At 48.1% G+C, this 26,860-nt stretch overlaps 1 protein-coding gene across 1 annotated transcript in view; it reads right to left on the bottom strand.

Annotated features, from left to right (window-relative positions):
* The window catches only part of IQGAP3 (IQ motif containing GTPase activating protein 3), a 38,306-nt gene that overhangs the window by 9,968 nt on the left and 1,478 nt on the right, over positions 1-26,860 (bottom strand). The window contains exons 2-25 of the mRNA XM_063105847.1: positions 25,766-25,853; positions 23,580-23,736; positions 21,195-21,271; positions 20,409-20,476; positions 20,206-20,319; positions 19,790-19,968; positions 19,247-19,334; positions 18,467-18,630; positions 17,876-17,963; positions 15,808-15,971; positions 14,115-14,272; positions 12,523-12,644; positions 12,250-12,413; positions 10,807-10,897; positions 9,771-9,938; positions 9,539-9,678; positions 9,260-9,430; positions 6,032-6,115; positions 5,797-5,868; positions 5,626-5,695; positions 2,780-2,988; positions 1,746-1,898; positions 1,290-1,453; positions 728-952 (exon numbers count right to left, since the gene is read on the bottom strand). Of these exons, the coding sequence (XP_062961917.1) occupies positions 728-952; positions 1,290-1,453; positions 1,746-1,898; positions 2,780-2,988; positions 5,626-5,695; positions 5,797-5,868; positions 6,032-6,115; positions 9,260-9,430; positions 9,539-9,678; positions 9,771-9,938; positions 10,807-10,897; positions 12,250-12,413; positions 12,523-12,644; positions 14,115-14,272; positions 15,808-15,971; positions 17,876-17,963; positions 18,467-18,630; positions 19,247-19,334; positions 19,790-19,968; positions 20,206-20,319; positions 20,409-20,476; positions 21,195-21,271; positions 23,580-23,736; positions 25,766-25,853 (3,178 nt within the window). The remainder of the gene's footprint in view (positions 1-727; positions 953-1,289; positions 1,454-1,745; positions 1,899-2,779; positions 2,989-5,625; positions 5,696-5,796; positions 5,869-6,031; positions 6,116-9,259; positions 9,431-9,538; positions 9,679-9,770; positions 9,939-10,806; positions 10,898-12,249; positions 12,414-12,522; positions 12,645-14,114; positions 14,273-15,807; positions 15,972-17,875; positions 17,964-18,466; positions 18,631-19,246; positions 19,335-19,789; positions 19,969-20,205; positions 20,320-20,408; positions 20,477-21,194; positions 21,272-23,579; positions 23,737-25,765; positions 25,854-26,860) is intronic.

Here is a 26,860-nt window from a genome sequence, read left to right on the forward strand (position 1 = left end):
AGGGCCAGAATAAGAGAAAAGACTCAGAGAGGACTGGAGAAATGCAAGTGAAAGGTTAACAAGAAAGAGTTGGAATACCCACAGGGAAGCTGGAAGAGTGTAGGAAGGAATGCAGAACCTGGAATCTATGGCTAGTTGCCTAAGGGGAACTGGAAGGAACCAGGGGGCTGCTTGCAAATAGTCTTTGGCAGTTGAGACAATAGGGAAGTCTGGGCCAGGGCTTGTAATTCCCCCACCTCAAGCCTCCCATGCCATCCAGGACAACCAACACAATTGTCTGCTCTCCTCAGTGGCTAGATTTCCCTAGTACCTATGAACCTGAGTAATGCCCCCAGTCTATAAGGCCAACCTATATCTATCACTATCTCATTTGCCGTAAACCTGAATATTCATCTATACCTCTATCAATAAAGAGTCTATATCTCAACTCCTAGCAAATTTGACATATCATTTGCAAGCACTGATACAGCAATTAAGCACATTTGCATATTCATCTGTGCTCATTTTATGTTAAGCTCACCAGGTCTGGAGTCATTTATATCAGTTCCATGTTAATTACCAGAGGGGGTCTAAAAGGCTACTTTATTTACTCCTGTCGGGCTGGTGTCATATTTGCATAAATCAGCATGCTCATTTACACACCACCTTCACAGCACACTGAAGCTTCCCCAGTGAGGCCCAAGATAAAGCTGATCAAAGAGAGTTCTCCCTCAGCCCATCTGCTCACCTGCGCTGCCCTGTCTGGGCCTCTGTCTGGTTGATCCAGCTCTTGTAGAGGTAGACTGGGTCTGTGTGGATGCTGAGCACCTTGTCCTCCAGCATATCCTGGATAACCTTGCCCAGGATCTCCCGCAGGGCACTCTGTCCCCGTCCATTACGGTAGAATCTCACCACCAGTTTCACCACTGTTGGGTTACCTGTGACCATGTCCTGGGGCTGCTCCACCTTTAACCTGTGGTTCAAGAGGTCATTAAGCTGGTCTCCTTTCTCTGTGTAGGACAAATAGTTTCCTTTCTGATATTTGGCTCTTCATTGCCTGCTCTGGTGTTCCCCCTCTCAAGGAATGTCCTGATATCTCTATTTCATCCTTTGTGCTAACATGTCAGCTCATGTCTTCCTACTGTGCTGTCTCTGGAGATATCTTACAGTCTCTCCACAGGAGGCAGAGAAGAGGTCTTTTGATTCCATTTCTACCCTTAAACCTTAACAAGTTGTCACCTTGTGAAGAAGCCAGCAGGGGCATCTCTTAACCCATTCTCTTCCCATCCTTTTGTGCCTGGATAACCTACTTGATTTCCTCCTGGAGTGCTGTCTTGAACAGCTGGAGCAGGAGGTAGGCCTCTCGGCGGTTGGAGGCATAGTTGTACAGACTGAAAATCACTGACTCCATGAACTTGGTGGTTTTGTTCTGTGGCATCTGGAAGATCAGCTTGGCCAGGTAGATGGGTTGAGTCTGCAAGCAATTGGAGAGACAGGAATGGCTGATAATGCACCTCAAGGACTGGTGATTGGATAAGGAAAGGCTTTCCTGATGGAAACTTGGCATGGAGAAAGCACTGTCACACTCTCAGGGTACTGCAAACATTCCAAACAAGGGAAGAGGTAGTTTCTTTCCCTGGGGACAAGGCATTAGGATTTTGGGAAAGGATACCTTGCATGGGGGCAAAGGCACAGACAAGAAGGCCCCAGTGTCCCAGGCCCTCAGGGGATGGTAGAGACTTCTCCTTCCAAAGTCCTCTGCTTACCTGGAGCAGGTAGAAGAGGTGTTGGTATGACTCTAGTTTCTGCCGTTTCTCTTTGCTCAGCGACTTTAATCCCTTCTGCTTGTCCAGAACCATCATATCCGACAGCTGTTCCTTATTCTTTTTGGTCAGCTTCTTGCAATGGGAGACCACCTCCTGCAGGGGTGGGGAAGCGGGTGATACAATCAGCTCAGGCCAGCACAGAGCACAGAACATATCATCTAGAATCAGCGCCTAGAAGAGCCAGGGCTTTCGGCTGTTCAAAGAATAGGCATGAGGGCCGAGCCCGTGGCGCACCTGGTAGAGTGCCGCGCTGGGAGCGCGGCGACCCTCCCGCCGCGGGTTCGGATCCTATATAGGACTGACCGGTGCACTCACTGGCTGAGTGCCGGTCACGAAAAAAAAAAAAAAAAAAAAAAAAAAAAGAATAGGCATGAGCCAGGGGAGATAAACGGTTCTGGTGTGAGGAAGGGCCCCTCCTACTGCCCTGAGACTCCATCTGGCACCTCTGCTCTCACAGGGGTGAGTCTCTAAAGAGGACTGAGTTGCCAGGCTGAGGCATTGTGTCTATTTGGTTTTTGCTGTTATTTCTTATTAGACTATTGTACAAATTTCAGGTGGAGACATCACTTTAATACTACTATTCTGTCACTGCATATTCATATGGCAATTTATAGTTTAAATAGTTTTCATATCTATCTGTACAGTTGGCCTGGTGAGCGAGACACTCTGATCATTTTCCCAGGTTACTAATGAGGAAACAGACTTAGAGGTTAGATGACCACCCACAGCTGCATCACTAGGAATCAGCAGAGCCAGGCATTCCAATTCTACATCCAGTGCTCTTTCTACTATATCACATGTCCCCAAGAAATGGCTTACTAGAAGGGCAGAGGGCCACTGGAACAAGGACCTGAGCCAGGTGATAAAATCCACACATTTTAAAAAGATTTGATTAGTAACTAGAGAATGATCAGCCTCACCACTCCAGAGGCAGCTAGACTGGGGGGCAGGTGGTAGGCTGGTGGGCCCCTCACCTGCAGGGTGATCCTGTTCTTAACCAGCAGGCCAATCTTGATGTCCATGAGGTTGAGGTCCTGCTCCAGCTGCTGATTGGACCGGATCTTCCTGACTACCTCTTCCTGGAGCTTCAGTAGCTCTGCTTCAGCCAAGAAGTCCTGCTGACTTTGATTCAAGAGGTGGGCAAATCTGCATACCACACTGAGAGGAGGATGGGGTGTGTGTACTGGCAGGAAGAGTGGGAGGGCATCAGGATTAGGCATGCCTCACCAGAGGCCTCCTTGCCAGCCCCCTACCCCACAGTTATCCCACCCTCAGTCCCCATTCCACTTGAGGCCAGCAGGTCTCCAATGCCAATCCCCTTATAACTGGTTCTGCTTGCAGTTGGAGGGCAGTGGGCAGCCTCCCAGCCAGGCCTGCCCTGAGCTCCTTGTCCTATAACCAGGGATGACATAAGAGCTGTTCTTCCCCTGCCTCTGGATTCACCCCAGTCTGGACCTATCCCAGTGACCTCCTATACCAAAGCCAAAGCCCCAGATCCCTCTAATGGCCCTGCCAGACCTCCCTATTCTACCCTGATTTACCCCTTACTCCTGCTGGGCAACCTGCTTCACATCCTTCCACCTCGCAACCTCCACTCAGCCCTGCCTGTCCTCACCTGGTCCTCCTCTGTCAGCAGTGTCTGTGCACAGGGAGAAGCATGGGTAGACAGGATGGCCAATGGGTTTTATAATATAGCAGAGATCAGAGCTAGATAGTGATTCTCCTTGAATTACCTTTGGAATTGGTATTTGAGGGGGAAAAAAAAAGCCTCTGAGCTAAACTACAGGGAATAAGAACAAAACAACTAATACATATAATGTTTACTATGGGACAGACACTGTTCTAAGTGCTTTACATACTTAAAACAACCCTGTGAGGTCAGTACACTATAACTATCCCATCTTACTGAAGAGATCACTGAGGCACAGAGAGGGTAAGTAACTTGCCCTAGGTTACACAGCTAGTAATAAATGCAGGAGTCTGATTTTGAAGATGAATAATACTAGGCCCTATCCCTGAAGGCAGTCTACTAGAGGATCAATTTCCTCTAGTAGATCAACTACAATTTCCCACAGTGAAGCTAGTGCTTTGGGAGGGGTGAGCATGGGGATCTTTGGGAAAACAAAAGCAGGCCACCCAACCCCACCTGGGGAGTGAAGAAACACTTCCCAGAGGAGGTGAGGCCCCACCTGATATCTGTGAAAAGAAGGTGAGAGAGGGTGAGTGTGGCTGTTTGGGAAGTGGTGGAAGTCTGTCATGCCTGGAGCACAGTGCAGAGGGTGCAGGTAGCAAGGGAGAGGGGGTCAGTGAGGTTAGAGGTACAGGGAGAATCTAGATCATAGAGAGCCTTGGAAGCTGTGGTTAGGAGATTGAACTCAGAACAACAGAGTGTCACAATAGGTCTTAAGCAGGAGAGTGACAAGATCACATGTACAAATTTAATGGCCTTATCTGGAGGACAGATCTTCCAGAAATGAAGAATGGTGGAATCTAAGAAAATTGACGGCTTCTTGAATTTGATGAAATACAGCACATTAACTCATTTAATCCTCAATACAACCCTACAAGATAGGTATTATCATTATCTCCGTTTTATAAAGGAGAAAACTGAGGCAAGTAAGTTAAGTAACAGGCCTAGGGCCATAGATCTAGTAAGTGCCAGAGCTCTGAGTACTGTATGTGGACTGAACTGGGAAAGACAAGTTCTAGAAAAACTATTATTTTTATTTTTTTGGCAGCTGGCCAGTACAGGGATTGAACCCTGGACCTTGGTGTTATCAGCACTGCACTCTAACCACCTGAGCTAACTGGTCAGCACTTAGAAAAACTGTTTTAAACTGAAGAGAAGAAAAAGAAGATAAGGACGACCAGGACAGTGGTTCAAGTGCAACAGCAATAGGCTAGTCCTCGTTAGTATAGTGGTGAGTATCCCCGCCTGTCAAGTGCAACAGCAAGAGAAAAAAAAAGAAGGGCCAGGCTGGGGAGAGGAGAGAAAGTGGAAAAGAAGCTAGTTGACTAGAAGCAGATGACCTGAGTGTCCATGGCCAGAGAAGGGGCAGGCCAAGCCCCTGCAGCAGGACAAGGGGCAAGAAGGACTGAGTAGCTGAAAGAGATGACTCCTGAACAGCACATTTAACCAGAAGCCCAAGAGTGTAACCTCAAGCCCAGAAAGGAAATGGGTCTACTGCTTCAGGAACCCAGGGGCTAGAGGCAAATATGGAAATGGACCACTAGCCAACTTCATCAAAAGGAAGGGGACCCCCAAGGCTGGGTTTCTGGACTTGAAGGACTGGGGCCAAGAGCAGCCTAGAAGGACCTCTTTAAGGCTTTAAATGCACACCCAGCTAATGGGAAATACGGGGCAGAAAGATGGTGCTCCCCCAAGTACTTCTCTCTAAGTTCCCCAGCTCTGCAGAAAGGACTCTGCACGCCTCACCAGGCCTTGTGTGTACTGGACCACAGAGGTCAAGAGGTGGAAGGGTCATAGACCAGGGAAGAGGGCAAACTGGGAGAAGGTTGGAACCTTAGAGGGAGGAGAAAAATCCTTTTCTTTTGTTTTGGTGGTAGCAACAGGTATACAATCTAAGCCTGACACAGAAAAAACCTGGTTAGAGAAGCTTTCTCTACGACAAGGCTGTCTGTTATTGGGGTGGGCAGGGTGGCTTTTGTTATACCCCGTTCCACATTCCTGCACAGGCAGCTCGTGACTACCTTCCCTTTACAGGCTGTGCAACCCCAGTAGGGATATCTAGATCTGCCTGGCTCTCGAGGCTCCTATCTTTCCCATCAAAATGGGGGAAGGATAGAACAGGCAGCTCACCTAACATCCTGTAGTCATCCCGGGCTTTCCTGGCTCGGAAAAATGCCTGGATCTTCACAACAGAGTTAACCTGCCATGAACACAGATGGGAAAGGGGTTGCTAGCTGCCCTTGCTCTGGTCCCATGGGTAAAGGTTAGGTATGGGGGCAAAGGAAGCAGGGTGACACTCACATTCTTCTGGAAGTAGCGCAGACGCCTCTGGTATCGCCTCCGAGCTGCCCACATCCGGGCCAAGGCCTGTATCTGGGAGAGACACATTGCCTCAGAGCTGCAGGCTTGGGACCCGTCCTCAGATCCAGGCCAATTTAGCCAACTCCAAAGGCCACAAGGAAATGAGAGGACTACAAAATTTTTCTCAGAGGGTCCTCCAAGGGTGATGAGAAACTGTCCAAACCACTATAACTACCTTGATTATGGCATCCAGGTTTGCTTTTAAATACTGCAACCGCTCCAGGTAAATCTTCCGCTGTCTATAACCCCGCCAGTGAGCCTGCACATCAGGAGAGAAAAAGAAGTAACCCTAGCAGGTCTCCTTTGGCTTGTGAAGTTTGCAGGAAAAGCCTTGTCCTGGACTCTCCAAGGATGGGAGAGTGATGTACAAGTAGAGGGGGAAAGGGAAGCTGGCCGTTCCTAAAGAACTTCCGACTTCATGGGCAGATCAAACGACTGCACATAGTTAACCATGCCCTCCACAATGCTCCCTGTTCCTAGCGTACACACACACACACACACAACACACACACACACACACACACACACACACACACACACACACACAATGCAAACATACACATCTACCTAACCAACACCTCCTCACGGAAACTCAACTGTGAGATATAGGCTTAAAAGATATTAATAAAGCATACACCTACTCACCAGCTTCACCAAAGCATGCACCATATCCCCCCAAAATACACTCATAACACCCACATGTAGACTACACACACCCTATAACACACTCTGCTCTCCCTCAGTGTATAGAAAGTGGGTAGAGAGCAGTCTGGAGAGGCAAGCAGTTGTGTGATGGGATGTGTGTACAGGCACAGAGCCGTGTGCCCACCATCTCTGCCAAAGATCACCTGCGTAGCAGGTCACTGATGCTCTCAAAACACACACTTCTCTTTACAACACCATCCAGCTCCTGGCCCCAGTTCTCAGCAAATCCTCCCACCAAAGTCCCCAGTAATTCAGCTGTCAGTCTAATGGCCTCTCCCGCTGGCTGGTCTGCTGCAAAGGGTCCAACTGACCATCTCCTCCACAAATCCCACCTTCTTTGGTCTCTTAAAAAGCACAAATCTCATGGCTCCTTTCCATTTTGGTCTCCTTCCTAGGTGTCTCTTCCCTTTTACCCCAAGCTTGTGTGAGATTAATTTTCCTAAAGTACCACTTGGACTATGTCTCTCCCAGCCCCAAAGTTTCCAGAAGTTCTTGACTGTCTGACCCCAAATTCCCCATCTGACTTACCTCCGGTCCCCTACCTTAAGATTCTAGCCACATCATACATTTTACTTTCTTATAAACATGACTAATGATTTTCTGCCCCAAACCTTTGTTTATGCCCGCCTTGTCCCCAGCCCTATCTCTACCCACTGAAATCCGTCCTGTCTTTTAGGGCCCATGAAAAATATCTCCCAGTGTGCAGGCCCTGGAGGATACTCTACTACTACATTGTCGAGGTCTGGTGAGATATAAGACCATCCCCTTTCACTCAGTTATCCTCCCAGTGCTTCCTAAAGCGAGTTCTCTTGGCTGGGCTTTCCCCTAAGGCTCACACTGTTCCTCTGTTGCAATAGGATGTAAAAGAGGAATCTTGGCCCATGACACTGGCTGTCCACATTGGACCCTAGAGGCCAGGAAGCCCCATTTCCATGCCTACCCTCAGCACTCCATGTACTACCTGACATACCCTCTGAACAGTTGCAAAGGAAAAGGCAGAGCAGTCTGCTCTTGGCTCTTACTTCCTACCCAACCCCCATGAGGTTCGTTTCAAAAAGGCCTCCCTGTCTGGACTGGTCAGAATTCAGAACCCTAGTTGGGGTTCAGGCCAGGGTCAGAGCTTTCTAGAGAGATAAAGTCTCAGGACACCCAGGAAGCCTCATTTCTGATTCACTCTTCCCCATAGCTGCAGGGTAAGTGGCCTATAGCCTTGGGCTATCTCTTTCTCTTGTCTCCCAGGACCCAGGCCAGAGCTCCAGTATTAGTGACAAATGTTCCCTCTTACTCCATCTCCTCTCCCACTGTTAATGTGGCTTTTCATCTCCTTAGTGTGAAATTCCAGTCTGGGTTCAGGAGCAAGGAATCCCTATGATTCAAAACACTAAATGCAGATTTCTAAAGTTCTATACTGAGTTCTGGGACCAATGCCCTGAAAATAACTTCTCATAATGGCCACCACACTAAGTACTACATGTAATTTTCCTACAATCAACAAAATCCTCACAACCAACATATGAGGCGAGTACCATCATTATAAATGAGGAAACTGAATGCTAAAGGGGTCTTAAGGTGCCCAAGGTAACATGAACAGAAGTGGTAGGACCAGAAGGCAAACTCTGGCCCAACTCCAAAGCCTGAGCTCTCAGTTACTACCCCCACATGCCCTAGGTCATAATCAAGGCCCATGTGCCAGTCTCTGTCTGCACATCTCTCTCCCTTGGAGTACTCTGGTGTTGTCTTTGTGTCTCTACTATCAAAACATCTAATATCAACTGTACTCCAGTTCCTGCAAGGGGAGAGATATAATCACTTACTGGTGGGTCTCACACCCATCTCCCACCCTTGCCTGGTGCCAAGTGGAATGCTTTGCAGATACTGGGCATTCAACGCTTTTTATTAAATAAAGTATCTTTACGCTGCCAACATCTCCACGAGGCCCTCCAGATCACACCTGCCTGGGGAGATCTTAGCTCAACTCCCATCACTCCTGGCTTGAACAGTGCTCCTGGCTATCTTCCCAGCTGGCCTCATGTCCCAGTTACTTATGGGTCAGTCTCAGAGGCCACCGACTTGTGGACGTTTGGAAGAATAAAAATGGAAAAGGATGGTTGAAGAGGAAAGGTAGAAGATTCTTCTTTCTCTAAGGGATATTCTACCCCTTTTCTGTTTAAGCACCACCACCTCTTCACAACTCCTATTCTAGTCAGGAAATCTTCCTGGTGTCCAAACAGTGGTGTCTTACTAAATCCTATTTCATTCTTCCCTTGGGGAAGCTAAAAAGCAACTCTCATAGTCTCTGAACAGTGATAATGATGTTAGTAAGTAGCACTTACACCAAGTCCTTATCTACCTGCCAGGCACTATTTATAAACACTTTAGATATTACCTCACTTAATCCTTGTAACAACCCTATAAGGTGGGTGCTATCATTATCCCTATTTTTCAGATGAGAAAACTGAGGGACAGATGAGGAAACTGAGGGGGAGAGAGAATAACATGCTGAGGTCACACAGCTAGGATGTAGTAGAGCTGGGATTCAAATCTAGGCATTTTGGCTCTAGAATCCATTCCCTCAGCCACCACCATTCAGAGGCCAAAAGATCATCCCAACTTCACTCAGTAAAAAGGAAGTAAGGAGGACACCCTGAAGCCCAGAGAAGCCCAGGCACTGAAGACGTAGAAAGCCAGAGACTGCCACCTGGATCTTGATGACTGCTGGGAGCCAGGTCCTCAGGAAGTGGGAACGTTCAGCAAACTTCTGCCGAATGAGGAAGCCACGGAGACGGGCCTGGAGCTGGACAACAAAGCCAACGTTGGCCTTCCAGAGTTGCTGGCGGTCATGGGCAGCAGTGACCTTGGTAATGGCTGACTGTGGAGGAAGGAGAGAGAACCTGTGGCCCTTTGGTGGGTGAAGAAAGCTTCTTCTGCAGGGCATTTCCCATTCATGACCCCCTGGCTTTTCAGGGGCCTTGCCAACCTGGATCTCCCCCCAAGTCAGGTGGGAAGTGTTGAGGTGGCAGCCAGGGGGTTGCTCCCAGGTTCCCTGGAAGGTCTGCAAATGGAAGTAGTAGACAGTGCCATCCTTCATGTCATGTTGAACCCAGAAAGCTGTGTCCCCTAAGCAGAAACCAAGTAAGCAGAGAAGGTTCAGAAGAGGCAAGAGGTGGCTGGGGCAGGCAGAGAAGAGGAGAGGTAGGTGGGACTGTTACCTGGACGCCGCTTCTTTGCCATAGCACCTTCCAGAGCTTGCTGGTAGGCGGTGGCACAGTCAGGAACTATCCCTCGGAGGGCCACGGTGGGATTCCTCAATACCCGCTCTGTCTGGGCTGCCTTGCCCTCCTTGATGGCCTGATTGATGGCGGCCACACCAAGAGCCACTAATGGGCATCAGAGAAAGCAGTCAGTCCTTCCCCCTGAGTCCTTCTCATAGGCCCTGCCCTCTGCACTGGGGAGGGATTCAGAGAAGGACACAAAATCACCCTGTCTGATGAAGACATACATGAAAAGCAGCAGCATGCAGCTGTGCTTGGAAGAAAAGGGAGCAGACAAGGAAGGGTTCCTGAGGGAGGCTGTGTGAGGCAGGGCTGGGATAAGGCCTGGCAAAAGGAAAATTGGCTGGTACAAAAGCTTACAGACAGCAGATGGGCAAAGAATCTTGGGACAATTTCTTAGAAGACAGTCCAAGAAGTGGGGGTGGTTGATGTACCACCTGCCTCCATTCCCTCACAGACAGATGGACAGAAGGACGACAGATGGACAGAAGGACTCCAGATACTGAAACCTACGACCACTAGCACCCCACACCAGCACCAATATCTATTTGCACTAATCCTGTCTATTTTCCTCTAACTCCTGCCATGCCCTCTTCTCCCACCCCAGACAACATTCTCTAGCCAGAGCTGATTGACTGTTGCAACCCAAACTCAGGCTACCAGCAGAAACAGGATGGGTTTTTGGCCAACACATGATTTCACGTGCTCACATTGCAGGGAAAGCGCCCACAGGAAGGCATAGAAGGAGGCAGTAGGTGGACTATGGGCTCTCAACTCCTGAGAATTTCCTGCCCAGCTGACTGCCAGGAAATCCACCCTGTGGTCCAAGCAGCAACCCTCCCCTTCTGATTCTGGCCTGCCTCCCCAGAGATCGAAGTGAGAAGTGACTGAGAAGGCCACCTGCTTATTTGGGCTGTTGCTGAGCCCCCATCTCCTTCCCTCCTCTCCCAGTGTCCCCACCCAGCCCACTTACTTCTCTGAGCTGTGTTTGTGTCCTGGTTGGCTCTGATCACTCCCTGGCGGATCTCCTCCAACCACAGCACAGCTCCAGGATCCCCTGTCACCTGGCAAATTGAGAGAGATGGAAAAAGACGAGACCCTAGTCTGGTCTCTCCAGGTTCCCAGGCCAAGCTGCCCAGGAGAACCAAACTGCAGGCTAATATTGGGAGCCACAGGACAGAAATCACCACTCCCCTCTTCCTGCCCTGTGTCAGCATAGCCTGTGGCTCCTTGGGACTGCTGCCAGGCTCCGAAGTCTTTTTTTTCCTACACTGCTTTCAGGCTGTCCCAAGCTAAGGCTCAGCTTGGCCCCAGCACCCCCAGAACCCACAGCTGCTCTACACAGCTTCTTAAACCCTCAGTATCCACCACCTTCTCAACAGCTCAATTCCTTGCCCTTGTGCCTCAGCCATGTCCAGGGGTAGCCCACACTGGAGGCTCTACCTACCCAACCCCACTCCCCATACCCCTATGCCTCAATTCACACCTTCTCAGGTCGATCCTGACACTGACCTTCTCCTTTGTATTCTTATTCCACACTCCTCAACCTGACAAAGTTGTGGGAAGATTATAGTACATGAGACCACAGGTCAAGTAAGCCTGTGCCAGCCTCATTGTCAGGCTGAGAAAGGCTTGTTCCCTCCCTGCCTCACCCAATCCCAGACTTTATGCCCTCCCAGCTGTCCTAATTAATAATGGACTTTGTTAACTAACATTGTATTGAGCACTAACTGTGTGCCAGACTCTGTCCTACAACACTTTCTTACGAATTAATACTTGTAAAGCACATGAAACAATGCTTGGCACAGAGTGAGAACTCAACAATGTTAGCTAGTACTACTGTCATATTATCTCCCCTAAACTGCATAAATCTGAGATCAGCCCATTACTGTCACAAGTCTGTAGGTGAGGACATGAAGGCACAGATAGGTTAAGTAGTGCATACAGGGTCAGACTGCCAGGATGCAAACTCAAGTGGCCTGACTCAGGAGCCCTAGCATTCAACCACTCTACTGCCACATGCTCAGGGTGTTTCAGGTTCAAAACCTTTCCCCATTTGTCAACTTATTTGATTTTCACCCTCATTCTGAGAGATGGGTAGGACCAGGGTATGCAGTATTTTACAGAGGAATAGAGCTCAGACATCCAGGGATTTGCCCAAGGACATGTGGTCACCAAGTGTCAGAGCAGGAAATCCAGCCCAGGTTCCCAGACCTGTGCTCTTCCCATGCTCTGTCTAGTGCCCTGGCAATGGAGGCCATTGTCACCATCAGATCAGAACCCTGCCTATCCCCCATCCCTGGAAGCGACATGTCCATCAGATGGGAGCTCTGCCAGGGTGCACACTGGGCACAGCTCTACCCACAGGGGATGTTCTTCCTGCTCTGGTGACCAACCCAGCCAGCCCTAACCTCACCTGTGCCTTCTGCCTTTTGGCTGCCACAAGGAGGAGATGGTACCGAGGGGCGACAGGGAGGCTGACATCATTCAGGCCAGCTGCAGGAAGCAGCAGGGCAGACAGAGTCTTCTCAGGGCTGTCCTGATCCAGAGCCTCATTGATGAGGCTGACTGCAAGAACCTCTGAGAAAGAAAGATCTAGGTGGGCAGGGGGCCCTGCCCCCAGACTTCTGGCTTAGGGATGGGGCTGCCTGAGTGGAGCCATCTTCTCCCAGCCCTTGACTGCACTCACGGTTGGTCTCTTCCTGGATCTGGGCGTTGACCTGGCTCACGGCGACCTGCAGGTCATTCCAGCTCAGGAAGGCCCTGTCCATTCCATGCACCCGTTGCAGCTTCACCAGGGCATCAAAGTAACTGGTAGTAGGGAGAGGGAGAGCGAGGTGAGCAGCGTGTGCATCATCAGCCAGAAGTCAGGGGAAACATGTGAACTGTTGTCCTCACTTGGCCTCCAGTACACCACGCTCCCTTGGTTCTTTCCTCACCTCACAGGTTATTCTCTCTGAGCTTCCTCTGCTGGTTCCTCCCTGACCTCTAAACATTGGAGCATCCCAATCTGCAGTCTTCAGGCCTCTTCTCTTTCCATATTCTTTTTTATTTTTTGGCAGCTGGCTGGTATGGTGATCTGAACCCATGACTTTGGTGTAATAAGGCTGTGCTCTAACCAAATGAGCTGACTGGCCAGCCCTCTCTGTATTCATATGCTAGGTGATCTCACCTAATCTCTTGGCTTTAAACATGGTATGTTAATGATTCCCAAAAGCACATGTCCAGCCCATTCATACATCCCAGCTGTCTCCTCAGGATCTCCGCGTGAATATCTAATCAGCATTTCAAATCCAACAGCTCAACTCTGAATTCAATTCCCCTGCTCAACCTGCGTGTCCCATGGTCTCTCCTATTTTGTCAAGAGTCTTAGAGTCATACCTAGCTCCATTCTCTCACACCCCATATCTACTACATAACCAAATCCTGTCCGTTCAGTTTTCAGAATATATCCAAAATCTGACTCCTTTTCACCCTGCACTGCTACCGCCTTAGGTGAAGGCCCCTCATCTCTGCTTAGATTACACCAATAGCCATCTAACAGGTCTCTCTGCTTCTAACCCTGAACAGCCGCCAGAGTGATCCTGTTAAAGTAGGTCAGATCATCTCCCTCCTTGTTTAAAACCCTACTGTAGCTTCCTTCCTCAATCAGAGCAAAAGCCACAGGCCTACATGGTCTGGCCTCTGCTACTCTCTCTTCATCTCACACTCCTCTCTCTTCCTTATTCCATTCTGCCACACAGGCCTCCTGATGTTTTTTGAACTCACCAAGAACACTTCTTTTTCAGGGCCTCCACTCCAGATAGCTTCATGGCAATCACTTATACCATTTACGTCTCTCTCAAAATGACCACCTTACCAAAGAGGGCTTCCATAACCACACTATATAAACAGAAAACCGCCTCTACTATGTTCCACCATTATCCTCTTTGCCCTGTTTTACTTTTCTCCACAGCTCTTCTTCTCTTCTAATCATGTCTCCCTCTACTAGCAGATATGTTTGATGACAGCAGGAACTTTGTTTTGTTCACTGCTGTTTTCGGCACCTAGAATAGTATCTGGTACATGGGTGGGTACTCAAATATTTGGTGTTAAATAATGAATGAATGAAAAAACATGGGAAGAAACACAGGCCAAGAACTGTGAACAGACCCAGAGGGTGGATCTGGGCCCAAGAACGGGGCATCATGAAGAAGGCTAGCCTCCAAGCACAAGAACTCTGAGTTGTGGCTATATTCCCTCCATTCCTACTCTCCCAGCATGCAGCTAAACCTTTCTCACCGCTGAGCATTTTCTTCTTCCACGTTGGCCAGGCCTGTGGCAGGGTTCACCAGAGTGCTCCAGAAGCCAGTGGCATCCCTGGCCTCCAGGGCCTGGTTAATCAGGACCACGGCTGACAGCATCTCCACAGCCACGAAGAGCTCCTCCTGGCCAAGCTCCTACAACAGGGGGAGGGCTGGTGAAAGGCCTGAAGACCTACCCATAGTCCTGACCCCAAGCTTCTGGTATGTCCCAGGGTCCCCATCTCAAAACCTCAGTGGACTGATTCATTCACTAACAATTAATCATACTTAACATTTGAGAATACCTACTATGTGCTCAATTATAAGTACGTCACTCATGTTATCACTTAATTTTCATAACAAGCCAATGAGGTAGGTACCATTAATATCCCCATTCACAGATGAGCCCATAGCCAATAATGTGAGTTAAACCTAGCTGCCTGATTCCAGAACCTACACTTAACCAGTGAGCTCTACCAGCTCCCTTCTGGTCCCTACTACACACCAAGAACTGCACTAGGCCCTGGGCATGCAGAGATGAAGATGAAATGGTCATTGCCACACTGCACTGCACACCCAAGAGGCCCTGGCCCTGTTTCCCTGCCCAGTTCTCCTCCTCCTTTTCAAACATCTGCTTATGCTGTTCCTTCTGTCTGGAGCATCCTTTCTGTCTTCTACAAACAGAATGTTGCGAATAATAACAGTAACAACAACAGCAGCAACAATAGCTAAAACTTACTTACCAGACTCTTCTCTAAGCAATTCTTAACTCATTTAATCCTTACAACAATCCTATGAGGTAAATATATTATTATTCCCATCTTGTATACGAAGAAACTGAGGGGCAGAGAAGGTTAATAACTTGCCCTATGTTACATAGCTAAGAACCATCAGAGCCAGATTTGAACTCAGGCGGTCTGGCTCTAAAGTCCACAAGCTTAGTCATTATGCTTTACTCTTAGTACTATTTTATGCTTCCTTGTACTGCAGTTATTCATGTATAGAGACTGTGCCTTTCCTCAGGGTCATGCCTGTGTCTGGGTCATGCCTGGAATAGATGCTCTATAAATGCCTGCTGTGGGTACAATTTTCTATTGATTCTTTCCTCTTCCAAGAAGCCTTCCCAGACTTACCCTAGCTCTGCTTCCTGCATATCCCTGGTCTGAAGTCTTCTTCCACTTATATCATCTACTTTTCTCTTCTTGTGCCTCTGTCTGGACCCTCAGGTATATTCTAACTCTTCCAACAGACCAGGAAGTCCCTAAGTGAGGGCTCTATCACCTTGATGTCAGAGAAACTGTATGGACTGGAGTGAGGTGGGGCAGAGGAGTGGTTAAAAGCATGGGCTTCAAATACATTCAGCTTTGCATTCACTCTCAGCACTGCCAATCGCAGCTGTGTTGGGCAAGTTACTTAACCTATTCATCTTGGTTTTCTCATTTCTAAAATAGAAATAATACGACTTACCTTACAGGGTTATCTTAAGGATTAAATGAGTGTGTAAAGCAGTGTTTGCTCAAGGGTACTGGCTATTATAATATGCTCAGGAAGACAAGGATGGTGGCCCTTGCCCTCTGCCCTAACATCTTGCCTGCATCTCAGATTGCCCTTAGAGCATGCTCTGGACTGACTGCCCTGATCCCTCCATCTGCTTGGGAACCTGAGCTGGACCCCACATTTCTGGGGCTTACCCCCTGCTGCTGCTGCTGGAGCACTGCCAGCTCCTGCTGGTACACATGTGAGGCAAAGGTGTACACTGGAGGCAGCTGGGCTTCAGGGCACATCAGCTCCTTCACAGTGTCAGCTGCCACTCCCCTCTGGATGGCTCTGTTGATCCGCCGCACAGCCTGGAGCACTGTAGGGGAGGAGAGTAAGAGGGGCACAGGCTGGGCATTCATTGCCATCTCTCCTCTCATGGCCAGCTAGGCTCTGTGGGGATCTCTGAGGGGAAACGGCATTGTGACTGCCTTGAAAACATTCTGCTAGGTTCAAAATACGTTTATTTTTTGTTGTTGTTGGGTTTTTTTTGTTTGTATTTGACCGGTAAGGGGATTGCAACCCTTGGCATGGTGTGGTCTGCACCACACTCATCCAGTGAGTGCACCGGCCATACCTATATAGGATCTGAACCTGTGGCCTCGTCGCTACCAGCACCGCACTCTCTGGAGTGAGCCACAGGGCCAGCCCCAAGATACATTTCTAAATGTTCATGAGGAAAAGGGGCTGGGTTTTGCTTTAAGAAGAGGCTCTGTAAGAAACAATTTGTCAGGCCTAGAAGTTGAGCAGCTCAGCATGTAACACAGAATGGCTGTCATGGCAGAGGTGACTTCCTAAGGTGGTGAGCACAAGATTGACAGCTAGCTATGGAGCGTAACTAAGATGCGGTTAGTCAAGGGGCTCCAGGGGCCAAACCTTGACGACAGCACAGAGAAATAAGAAAACAGCTCCAAGGTGGAGTCATTTGGGCTACAAAGGATGGGAGTAAGCTGAAAAGGGGCTATAATGTGTCAATGTAGTTTGAGTTTACAAACTCTAGGGCTTATAAAATGCCAGGCAGATCTGGGCATTAGTATCAAGGGGTGCCCAATCTACTGGGGAGAAATAAGGATACAAAAATACCTTCAGTGCACTGCTGTCAATGCCACATTAGTAGTACTCTCCCCCACACCCCAATGCTATGACAGTGCAGGGGAGGAGGGATTCTGGCTGGGAAGGCTTCACAGAGGAAGAAGCCTCTGAGACAGTTCTGGAGAATGTTGTCACCTGCTTCCAACAGGTGAAAATGTGGGAGAAATTAATCCAGAGGACCAGAGGCCTGGTGAGAAGAAAGGCTGGTGGGGGTGGGGTGGGGTGGGCAGGGGGCGTACAATTAAGGAAGACCAGGTTGTCTGGCTTGGCTACACTTGCTAGAATGTGAACAGAAGAGATGGGAAGAACTCTGGAAAAGTCTTACCTGCCAGGCCAACAAGATAGAACTAAAGCATAGGATAAATAATGGAAGAGCCCATAAAGGTCTGAAGGTGTTCAACAAGGGAGATAAGATCAGATCTGTGCTTGAGAGATTACTCTGGCAACAACAGTAGGGAAGGAATAGAGCTAATAAGGCAAGCTGCTAGCCAGGAGTGGCCTGGGGGCTACTGCGAGCCAGCTTCTGGAAGCAAGGTAAATGGTTACTGAGCAATCTCGAAACCTGACAGCAAGTCAAGACTGAGTCAAGCAAGTCCAACAGGTCTAGTATCCACAGGCTACTGCATCATGCTTCAGCCTTACTCTCGCTATACCGATTGACCTCTTGGAGAAAGACAATTACTAACTCCCATCCTATTAATAAAGAATTATATTTGTATAGTGTTTGTTAAGGGAAACTGAGTTAGAATATGATCTTCTCTCTCTCCTGGGAAAAAACTACATTTCAGAAGCCAAAGGAACTCAAGGAGGTTGAAACTGTTGTAATTACAGGCAAACTGGAAAGAAACTGCCTGCCCTAGGAGTCCAGCCTGGTGCAGTACTGACATGTCTTAGACATAATGTCTTATGTCATGGTACTGCACCGGGCTAAAGCCTTAATGAACTTGTCTGTAGTGTCCCTCCAGGCAGCCAGGAATAGGGCAGACTATGTGGGGGGAAAAGTCCCTTGCCAGGCTGGGAAATTGGGAAGCAGTTTGCATTGCCCAGTACAGAAGCCAGCAAAGAGGTAGGAAGCTCTTCCAAGAGCAAGTGATAGACCCAGACCAAGCCTCAGGCCTGGAGATGACTTACTGGCTTGTTCCTGATCACCCTTCATGTTGGCTGCAGCCACACCAGCCTGGACCTCCTCCTTTTCCAGAAGCTCCAGCAGGCCCAGCTCCTGTAAGAGGGAAGAGATGCAGTAGAAGAGAGTCCTCTTGGGGCCATGAACATGCTTTAGGAGCTGCCAGCATGAGCTCCCAGGTCCACCCAGCCACCCACCCTCAATCCTACATCTCCTCCTTGGGAAGAATAGCCCGGCCCACCCATCCCTATTAACCCTTACTTACCCAGCAAGCATCTAAAATAATAACATAGATAACACAAATATAAATAGTGTCAGGGAGAAAGTCAACAGCACTGAAAACAAGATTGCTAAGTTGAAGCCCCAATTCAGCAATGGGGGATATATCACTAGCTATTGGACTCCCCGCTGGGTCCCTCGTGTTCAGTCTGAGGGACTCTCAGAGGACAGAAGCTGATTAGTCTAGTCCACTAGACTTTGGGTGATTTATCCATTTAAACATGTAGTCGGCACTTACTGAGTGCAAAGAACTGAATAAGAGGCCCTCTCCCATCCTACAGTCAAATAGAAGAGGTAGCAGGTAATAGACGGAGCCTGACCTGTGCTTTCTGTTCTCTGTCTGAGCTCAGTTGCTCCAGGTACCAGTCAGTAAAGTCTCTTCTCACCCCTTGCAGGCCTAAGGCAGGGTCTTGAAGGGCCTCAAGCAAGGCCTCAGGGCTCTGTCTCTCCAGGGCATCATCAACAACTTCTAGAGCCCCGTGTACTGAAAAACACCGACTCTATAATGAGCAGTGTGAGAAAGCCCACCTCTTACCATCCCCAGCCCAGCCCAGCCCCTGGAATCTGCCCTCTTCCTGCCTTCCCACAGTTACCTCCACCCTTGTCCCTGGGTTCGGAGCCCACTTGGTCCAGCCCAAATTCTTCAGCTTGGTCTTCACAGCCTTCCCATCTCACCACCCCAGACCCTGAGGATATCCTGACCCAAACAGGCAACCGTCCATCCATCTTGAGCTTATAAGCAGCCTCTCCTGCCCTGATCTCTCCCTACCCCCATCTATTCTCCATACTCCCTTCTCAAAGGACCCCAGTTCAACTGCCCCCCAGCACCAAGAGCTGCAAGGCCTGTCCCTTTGCCTCTGTCCTCTCCATGGTTGTCCATTCAGACAGAAGCCTCTCTAACAGTGACTGTCTCTCCTCCTGACACTGCTAGCCAGAACGCAGAGCACAGACTCCTCAGACTCTGATCTTTCCCCAAGGCAAGAGTTGGTCCAAATGAGGCCATAGGGCTTTCTGGCCTGAGAGAAGTCATCTCCAAACCTCCCAGTACAGGGGCTAACCCTAAGAGCACCCGCAAACCCCTCCTGGCTTGTCTCTCTTACCATTGACGTGGTTGATGTTGCCCTGGATTTCAGCCTGAGTTAGGTAATGGTCATAGATGTCCTGGCTTTCTCTGTCATCCTGCAAAAACTACATTGAGAGGGAACCATGGAAAACCAATTCAATCTTCTCCTACTTCTCTCTCCCTGTTTATACTTATTTCTTCTTCTGGGAACGTTCCCAAGGCCAAAGGTCAGTCTGCTTAGAAAGACTCTGGGGAAACTGTGGGGTCTAATCCCCTGGCACTGACACCGTTAAGCCAAACCAACCTTTGGAATTTCCAGTCCAATCTCATCCTGTTCTACATTCCAGAGCCCCTCTCCAGCCTCCCTGAAGATTCATCCCCCCAGAAACTCTTCTCTAGTCCTCTCTTCTGAATTCTCATCATTCTCTCGAGTTCTTCTGTTTCTCTAAAATCACTGATAAGTTAGTTTCTCTAAGAAACTTTGGAACCTAGACACAGGACAGATAGGAGTCCTGGTTTCACTTGAGACTTTCCAGGCCACTCAGCTTTTTCAGCCCTTGCACCCCAAATTCCTCCTTACGTGGTTCCTCGCATTGGCAGCCTTCTCCATCTTGGCCTGAGCCAGCAGCTCCTGGTATATGGCTGCCAGAGGCTCTCGAACATTCCCCAGAAGAGCATTGGGATTCTGCAAGGCAGCCAGTGTGTCTTCAACCACCCCTCGCTCCACTGCCTCATTGATGGCAAGAACAGCTGCATGTACTGGGAGGGGGCAGGGAACAAGATCAGGAGTCCAGAACAAGCTCCAGACCAGAGCACAGCCTGTTGTAAGTCACTCTGACATCATCCCTTTTTCCATCCTCAGGGGCCATGCAAAGCAGGGAGCCTTATGGCCCTGCCTGCAGAAGAGGTGGCTGGAATCCATCCAAGGAGTGTGAGGCTTGGAGTCCTCCCGTACTCACTGAGTGTACCCTTGGCAGGGCAGAGCCCAGTCCCTACCTGCAGCCTCATCCACAGAGAGCTCATTGGCCAGGATGCCCCCGATCTTGCTGAAGGCAGGCAGCTGGAGGCCATATTTGGCCAGTTCAGAAGCCATGTTGCTGAGTTCCTCAGCTGCAATGAAACCACAGGGGCCCTTCATCAGGTCCCAAACCCCCAAGACCCTGCCTAGACTGTGGTAGTTGGGGAAGGAATGAGCTTACCTGTGAATTTCACTTTCCCATATAGATCATGTATCTGAGGGGCCAATCCCAGCCGGAAGAGGAAGAGACTAGGAAAGAACGGAAAGCATTGGAAGGCACTGGGGCCTGTTCATTTCATCACTCTGCCCATAGAGGGTTTGTACGAGATACTGTGGGGACTCAGAGATGAAGACTATTCAGCACTTGCCCTCAAGTCACCCCTGATGCTCAAGGAGAAATATGCTATAGAAGGTAGATAAAATGGTGTGGGAGGTCTTCCCAGAGAAGGGAACATTGCAGTAGCAAGTCACTGGATGGAGAGGAGGAATAGCAAGGATACAACAAACAGAGACCCTGATGAGCCAAGGCACAGAGGCATGAAAGGACATGGGAAGTGAACTTAGGAAGAGATGACATGGTAGACACAAGGAACTGGCCAGTCACTTTCTATGATTTAGCCAACTGGTTGCTGATGATGGCTGGCTGTGGGTAGGACAAAACAGCCTTCATCATTCAAAATGGTGTGCATGTGATGCCTTGATGGGTCCTGTACTGATTCATTTATACCCCAGTCACAAGCTGAAGACCCTATCTTGCCTGCCCTTTCCCTGCACCTACACAGGTCACACATAAATGTGCCCACAAACATGCACATAAATCTAAACACAAATGGAAATCTAAAACCTCACTCTCTTGAGAAGTTCTCCCTGTGGTCTGCCCTCCATCCTTCCTGCTGCATTTGTTACTATTGATTGTTGGTTGCATCCACCTAGAAGAATCTGGATGGCAAAATTTGGGATCTCTCACCTGAGGGCATGAATGCAGTAGACCACCCGGGGCATGTTCTTTTTGTCATAGATGTCCGTGGTCTCTGGGAAGAAGGTCTAGAGGGGAAATCATCTGGTTACTGCCACTGGGGACCTTTAAATAGCACCAGATATGGAGAGAGAGGGCCAAGGAATGGGTCTTCCTCTCAGACCTGAAGTGTGTGCTCCCTTGTTGCCTGGGGCTTCTAGATCAGTCTCCCCAACCACTCCCATTAAGCCCAGTGTAAAAGAAAGGCACCGGGAACACACACTAAGCCAAGACCCAGCCACAGATGCACAATGACAGGATGTCCTGGATTAACCAAACACCAGATGAGGCTGTGGAGGCTATAGGATGCAAGCTATATCCTCCAGGAAAAACAGGCCCCTGGCCACTTTGTAGACCCAGCAAGCCTGCACGCATCCCCTTAGACTCTCGCCAGAAAGGTGGTATGCTGGGGACTGGTCACACTTCCGAGGGAGGGACCACAGAGGCGTCAGGGTATGTTGTCCCTGTCAGAGGCCTGTGATCAATGGGGGTCCCTCTAAGAACTTAGTTGTTCTAGGCCGGCCCGTGGCTCACTTGGTAGAGTGTGGTGCTGATAACACCAAGGCCACGGGTTCGGATCCCATATAGGGATGGCCGGTTTGCTCACTGGCTGAGCGTGGTGCTGACAACACCAAGCCAAGGGTTGAGATCCCCTTACCGGTCATCTTTTTTTAAAAAAAAAAAAAAAAAAAAAAAAAGAACTTAGTTGTTCCAGACATGGCTTCCCATGCCACCTAGTGACTATAATGAGGCCTAACTTGGTTACATTTAGGTGCATGATAAAGGACCAAATCTAGAGACTTAAAGTATTCAGTCCCACTGAAGACACATGCCCTCTATTGCTTCTGCCTCCCATCAAAACATCTTTCCTCACTGCTGTTTCCTTATGTTATAATCCCCTTCTACAGTGATGAAAAACAAAGCAGAAAGAAATCATGCATTGCAGAATCCTATTATGCCTTAATTTGTATAGTTCTTTACAATTCGCAAAGGGAATTCACACAGACCGTGGGATCCTCCTGACAACATTATAAGGTAGACAGGGCAGGATTACCATCCCCATTTTATAGATGAGAAACAAATTGAGACTCAGAGTAAAAGGACATGCATCATGGGTTCAGTGGGGTCTTTGGCCTAGTTTTCCAACTCAAGGCCTACCACTTAGGGATGCAGTGTGCTCTTGCTTCATGCTGTGCAATTCTGGTGGAAAGATGGCTGGCCAGAATAAGTCCTGTCTCCAGCATTTCACAGGGGCCCCACTGCATGATGGGACCCATGCGACTCAGGCCAGGGAGTCTTTACTCCTTTTCCCACAGGGAAGTGGAGTCAGAGACCAAGTAACCTGGTTCAAAGACAAACAACCCCAAGGAACTCTTCTCTTAGATTTAGTTTAGAAGACACATGAAAACGGGACTAAAGGGTCCAGGAAAATAAAGCATGTGAGGTGGGGGGCTGGTAAAGAGTAAAGATGAAACCAATGTTACCGAAGGCAGACCGATGTGGGCTATTGCAGACAGCCAAAAGTTGATGTTATCTGTGTGACGGAAATGCAAGCCAGTTGCCTGAAAGAGAAGGAAAGAGAAGAAAATCTATTTCCACAGTCTCAGCACTCCCTATGGGCAGAGTCCAGACCACAGCTTAAAGATTCAAGAGGGAGGGATGGAGGGAGCCACAGAACCCCACTCTGTGGATTTCCCATCCCCCCAGCACAGAGAAACATAGACAGACAGAAACCACCAGGAATGAATGACCCAGCTGGACACTTGGGAAGGATGGCACAGGGATGGAATTAACAATCCAGTAAGTCTTCCTAGAAAAGGGGAATCCAGCTCTGGGATGGAAAGGAGAGGAGGGTTGGGCTGGCTAGAGCACAGAGAAGGGACAGCATGTCCAGGAAGTACCTTTAGGGTGGCAAAGGCCACAAGCCTCTAGGTGTAGACTGTGGGTAGAAAGGTCTGCTTGGCAATTCTCATTTCAGGGCATCTTATTTTATTTTATTTTTTGGGTCACTAGCCGGTACAGGGATCTGAATCTGTGACCTTGACGTTATAAGGCTGTGCTCTAACCAAATGAGATAACTGGCTAGTACTCATCTCAGGGCATCTTAAAGCCCACCTAGCAAGTGCCCCTTGCTGCTAAGGATAGTACACAACCACCTGGCTGGGAGACACCAATTAATACCTGCTGTCCTGGTGCAATAACTAATAGTACCACCTTTTATCCTCACAATGTCCAAATTTGGACAATAAGTTATATGGCCTCCCTAGCCTCACAGCTTTGAGGAGAAGGGATAGTTTGAGAGGAAAAGGTAGAAGGTAGAGTCCACTATTCCCTTACCTGATACCGTAGCTGCTCCACATCATAGATCTTCTTCAAGGGAACAATGGAGGGCGCAAAACAGTGGCCCAGCTTGGCCAGCAGCACTCCGTTCCGGAGGCTTTCCTCTAGCTCCACTGGGGAAGGAAGATCCTCCTTCAGGCAGGCCTCCATCCAGCTAAGAACATGAGAGCACCTTCTCACCCACTCTGGCAGTCCATAGTGGCTTATTCTAACTGCAGTAAGTTAAAATTAACTTATTCCTTCCCTCTCTCCCCCTAAGTGGCCTCTGACCCTCCCCTGCCTCCTATTCCTGCCCTATCCCCTCTCTACCCATTGTCTGGCTGTTCTCCCCCTCTCCTAAGCTGCCCCAAATACCTGGATTGGTCAACCCTTAGTCCCACCCACCCCAGAAAATCTTCCCTAACAGATCCTGAACCTGTCCATCTTCAGTGAGGCTTAAGCAGACTCTTACCCTGTTACATAACATAAATTTTCAGCCTGGTTACATATTTGGGTGTTGAACCAAACTGAATCTGCTCACTTCTCTCATTATGCATAGTTCTCTGAGAACCCAGGTACAGAAAGATCATGTCTATCTGAATGATCTAAATGGCTCATAATCCAGCTTTGAAAATGATAAGGGTAGTGGGCAATCCCTGGGTTGATGGGAGGGGAGCAACACAAAGGGACAGAAAGACCACAGCTCCTGGAATCAGAAGGCCCACTTTTCACACCATCTCCCCCATCTCTCTTCTCTGAGCCTCAGTTGCATGATCTGTAAAATGAGGATAAAACCACCTGCACTTCCGGCTTCAGTGGGCAGCTGCCAGGATCAAATGAGCTAATGAATGTGAAAACACTTTCAATATAAATGTAAAGTAGTATTATTGCTGATGGTTGTGTGAGGGAGAGATTAAGGGCTCCTCGGATAGAATCTCTAAACTTCCCTACATATTGGGGTCTACAGGAAAGTGTTTCCAAAGAGAGAGCCAGTCATGCCTTGCTTCATGCCTTCTCTGCCATAGACAGCTTATTTCCTGACTTCCTTATCCTACCAAAATTTTTTGAGACCATTAAAAATACACTATTGATTAAAAGGAAAGAATTAAAAACACCAAGGTCCAGGGTTCAATCCCTGTACCAGCCAGCTGCCAAAAAAAAAAAAAAAAAAAAAAAAAAGGAACCAAATAGCCCTAAGATGATGAGGAAAAGTTCTTTAGAATTTCAGTTAATAAATGTAGAAGAAATGACAAAATTTGAAAATAGTCATTTTGCACTCAATAAAATAATAAATTCTAGTGAGGACCAACAACGGATGAAAACATTAGATGAAAGGTTAATGGGGGAATTTTACAATGTAGAGATCAAGTTTTTATCACCTGAACTCCCAGATTGAACTTAGCATCACTAAGAGTGGAACAAGCCGACATTATATTCCTCCTATAATATGTAATATGAAACACACACCACCACCAATGAAAATATCTTGATTTTGTTGAACCTGAATCTAATCAAGCCCTTTGAGCCAACATCCATTTATAGGAAATATAGGGTATACAGGAACAAGTTGAATGATAGAAGAAAGCAATAAGACAAAGCCAGGGTGTTCCACAGGAAAAATGTTCATTTCAAGTCAATGACATAAAGAACTGAAAAGGGAAGTAGACTGGTCTAGATTAAAAAAGACTTAAAGTGCTGCTTGATTACTCAATTGGTTAGAGCACGGTGTTGCTAACACCAAGGTTAAAGGTTCAGATCCTGTACTGGCCAGCCACCCACAAAAAGAACAAAACAACAACAACAAAACACTTAAGGGACATACAAGCAAATATGTAAACTTTTTTAGATCCTTATTTGAATATGCCAACTGTAAAAATAAATTTCCTTTTAGACAATCAGGAAAATTTTAAAATTGCCTGGATATTGATCTTCCAAGGGTTTACAGATAATTTAGTTGGGAAGTATAATGGCATTGTGGTTATATATAAGCAAATGTCCATATATTTTAGAGACATATCAAAGTATGTAGGGGGATAAAAGGATGTATGTTTAGGATTTGCTTTTTTTTTTTTTTTAAAAAAGATACTATTTCAACTTGTCCTTTCCCACAGAAGGAACCCTTGTCCTGTTGTATTTACTTTGGGGGCAGATGCTTGGGGGGTTGGAGCGGGGGAAGGGAGACCATCTTTATGGACTCTGCTCACCGCTTGGCTTCCTCCAGCCGGCACAGGTACTGGTAGGCAACGTTCTGCCTCCTCTGCTCATCCATCTCCTCAGCTGTGAGGCGTTCATCTGAGGAATGAAGGGAGATAGGATCAATGAAAGGAGCATCAGAGGGAGCCTTAGCATTGATGATACTTCTTACACTTCCTTAGGCAACCTTGCTCAGAGACCTGACACATCTCCATGTCCCTCCTGTTCTTCCCAGGACACCCTATAGTGGGGGTGGGGGGGAGAGTCCTTCTGTACCAGAAGCATTTCTTCTCTTTCCTCTGAAACCATCTTACTGTCCTCCTCCTCCTTCCCAAGTCTACTCATAGCCCTTCCCTTACTGCCTCCCAGCAGGTACGCCCAGAGCCCTCCTTGGCTGGGAACTTAGCTCCTTATACTCATATTGTCTCTAATTAGACTCTGAGTTCTCCAAGAACTGGACCTGTGTCATCCTTTTCGGGTACTCTCTCAGGGCTAGGATTAACAGAACCAACCAGAACTCATCGTTCAACAGCCATTTATTCACTTTTTCATTCATTCAATATCTCCTTTATGTCAGGTATTGGGCTAGTGGACCCTTACTCTTAAGAAATAGAGATTATTATTAGAAAAGAAAAACATGTTAGCAAATAACTCCGACTTAATGTGGTCAGTGTGATTAAGCCCATGAATAAAATCTACGGAAACAGCAGAGGTAGCAAAGGATTCTACCTATGAACTAGGTCTTAAAGAACGAACAGGCAGAAAGGGTGAAAAGGCAGTCCAACAGAGGAAACCACACCACTCATTTGGGATTAAGTGGAAGAATAAAAGAGAATTTTAAAAGATCACAAAGGTAACTTTACTATCCTTTTTGGTACAGGTCATCTGAGGAGGAAAATAATCTTCAAGCTAAATAAAATGCAGACAATACTCTGACTCCCAAACTAAAGAGCAGGGACTCCCTTAAATGAGATAACACTCATACTCTACCTTAACCACAGCCTCACTTTATCCTTCTCTCTCCTCTTCTCCCCCATCTCTCTCTTCTACTTAGAGAAGACAAAGCAAAATCAAACAGGTCTAAGAAAGCTACACATCCCCCCAAG

Source organism: Cynocephalus volans, chromosome 8 (assembly GCF_027409185.1).
Source record: "Cynocephalus volans isolate mCynVol1 chromosome 8, mCynVol1.pri, whole genome shotgun sequence".
In the NCBI taxonomy this organism is placed as follows: Eukaryota; Metazoa; Chordata; class Mammalia; order Dermoptera; family Cynocephalidae; genus Cynocephalus; species Cynocephalus volans.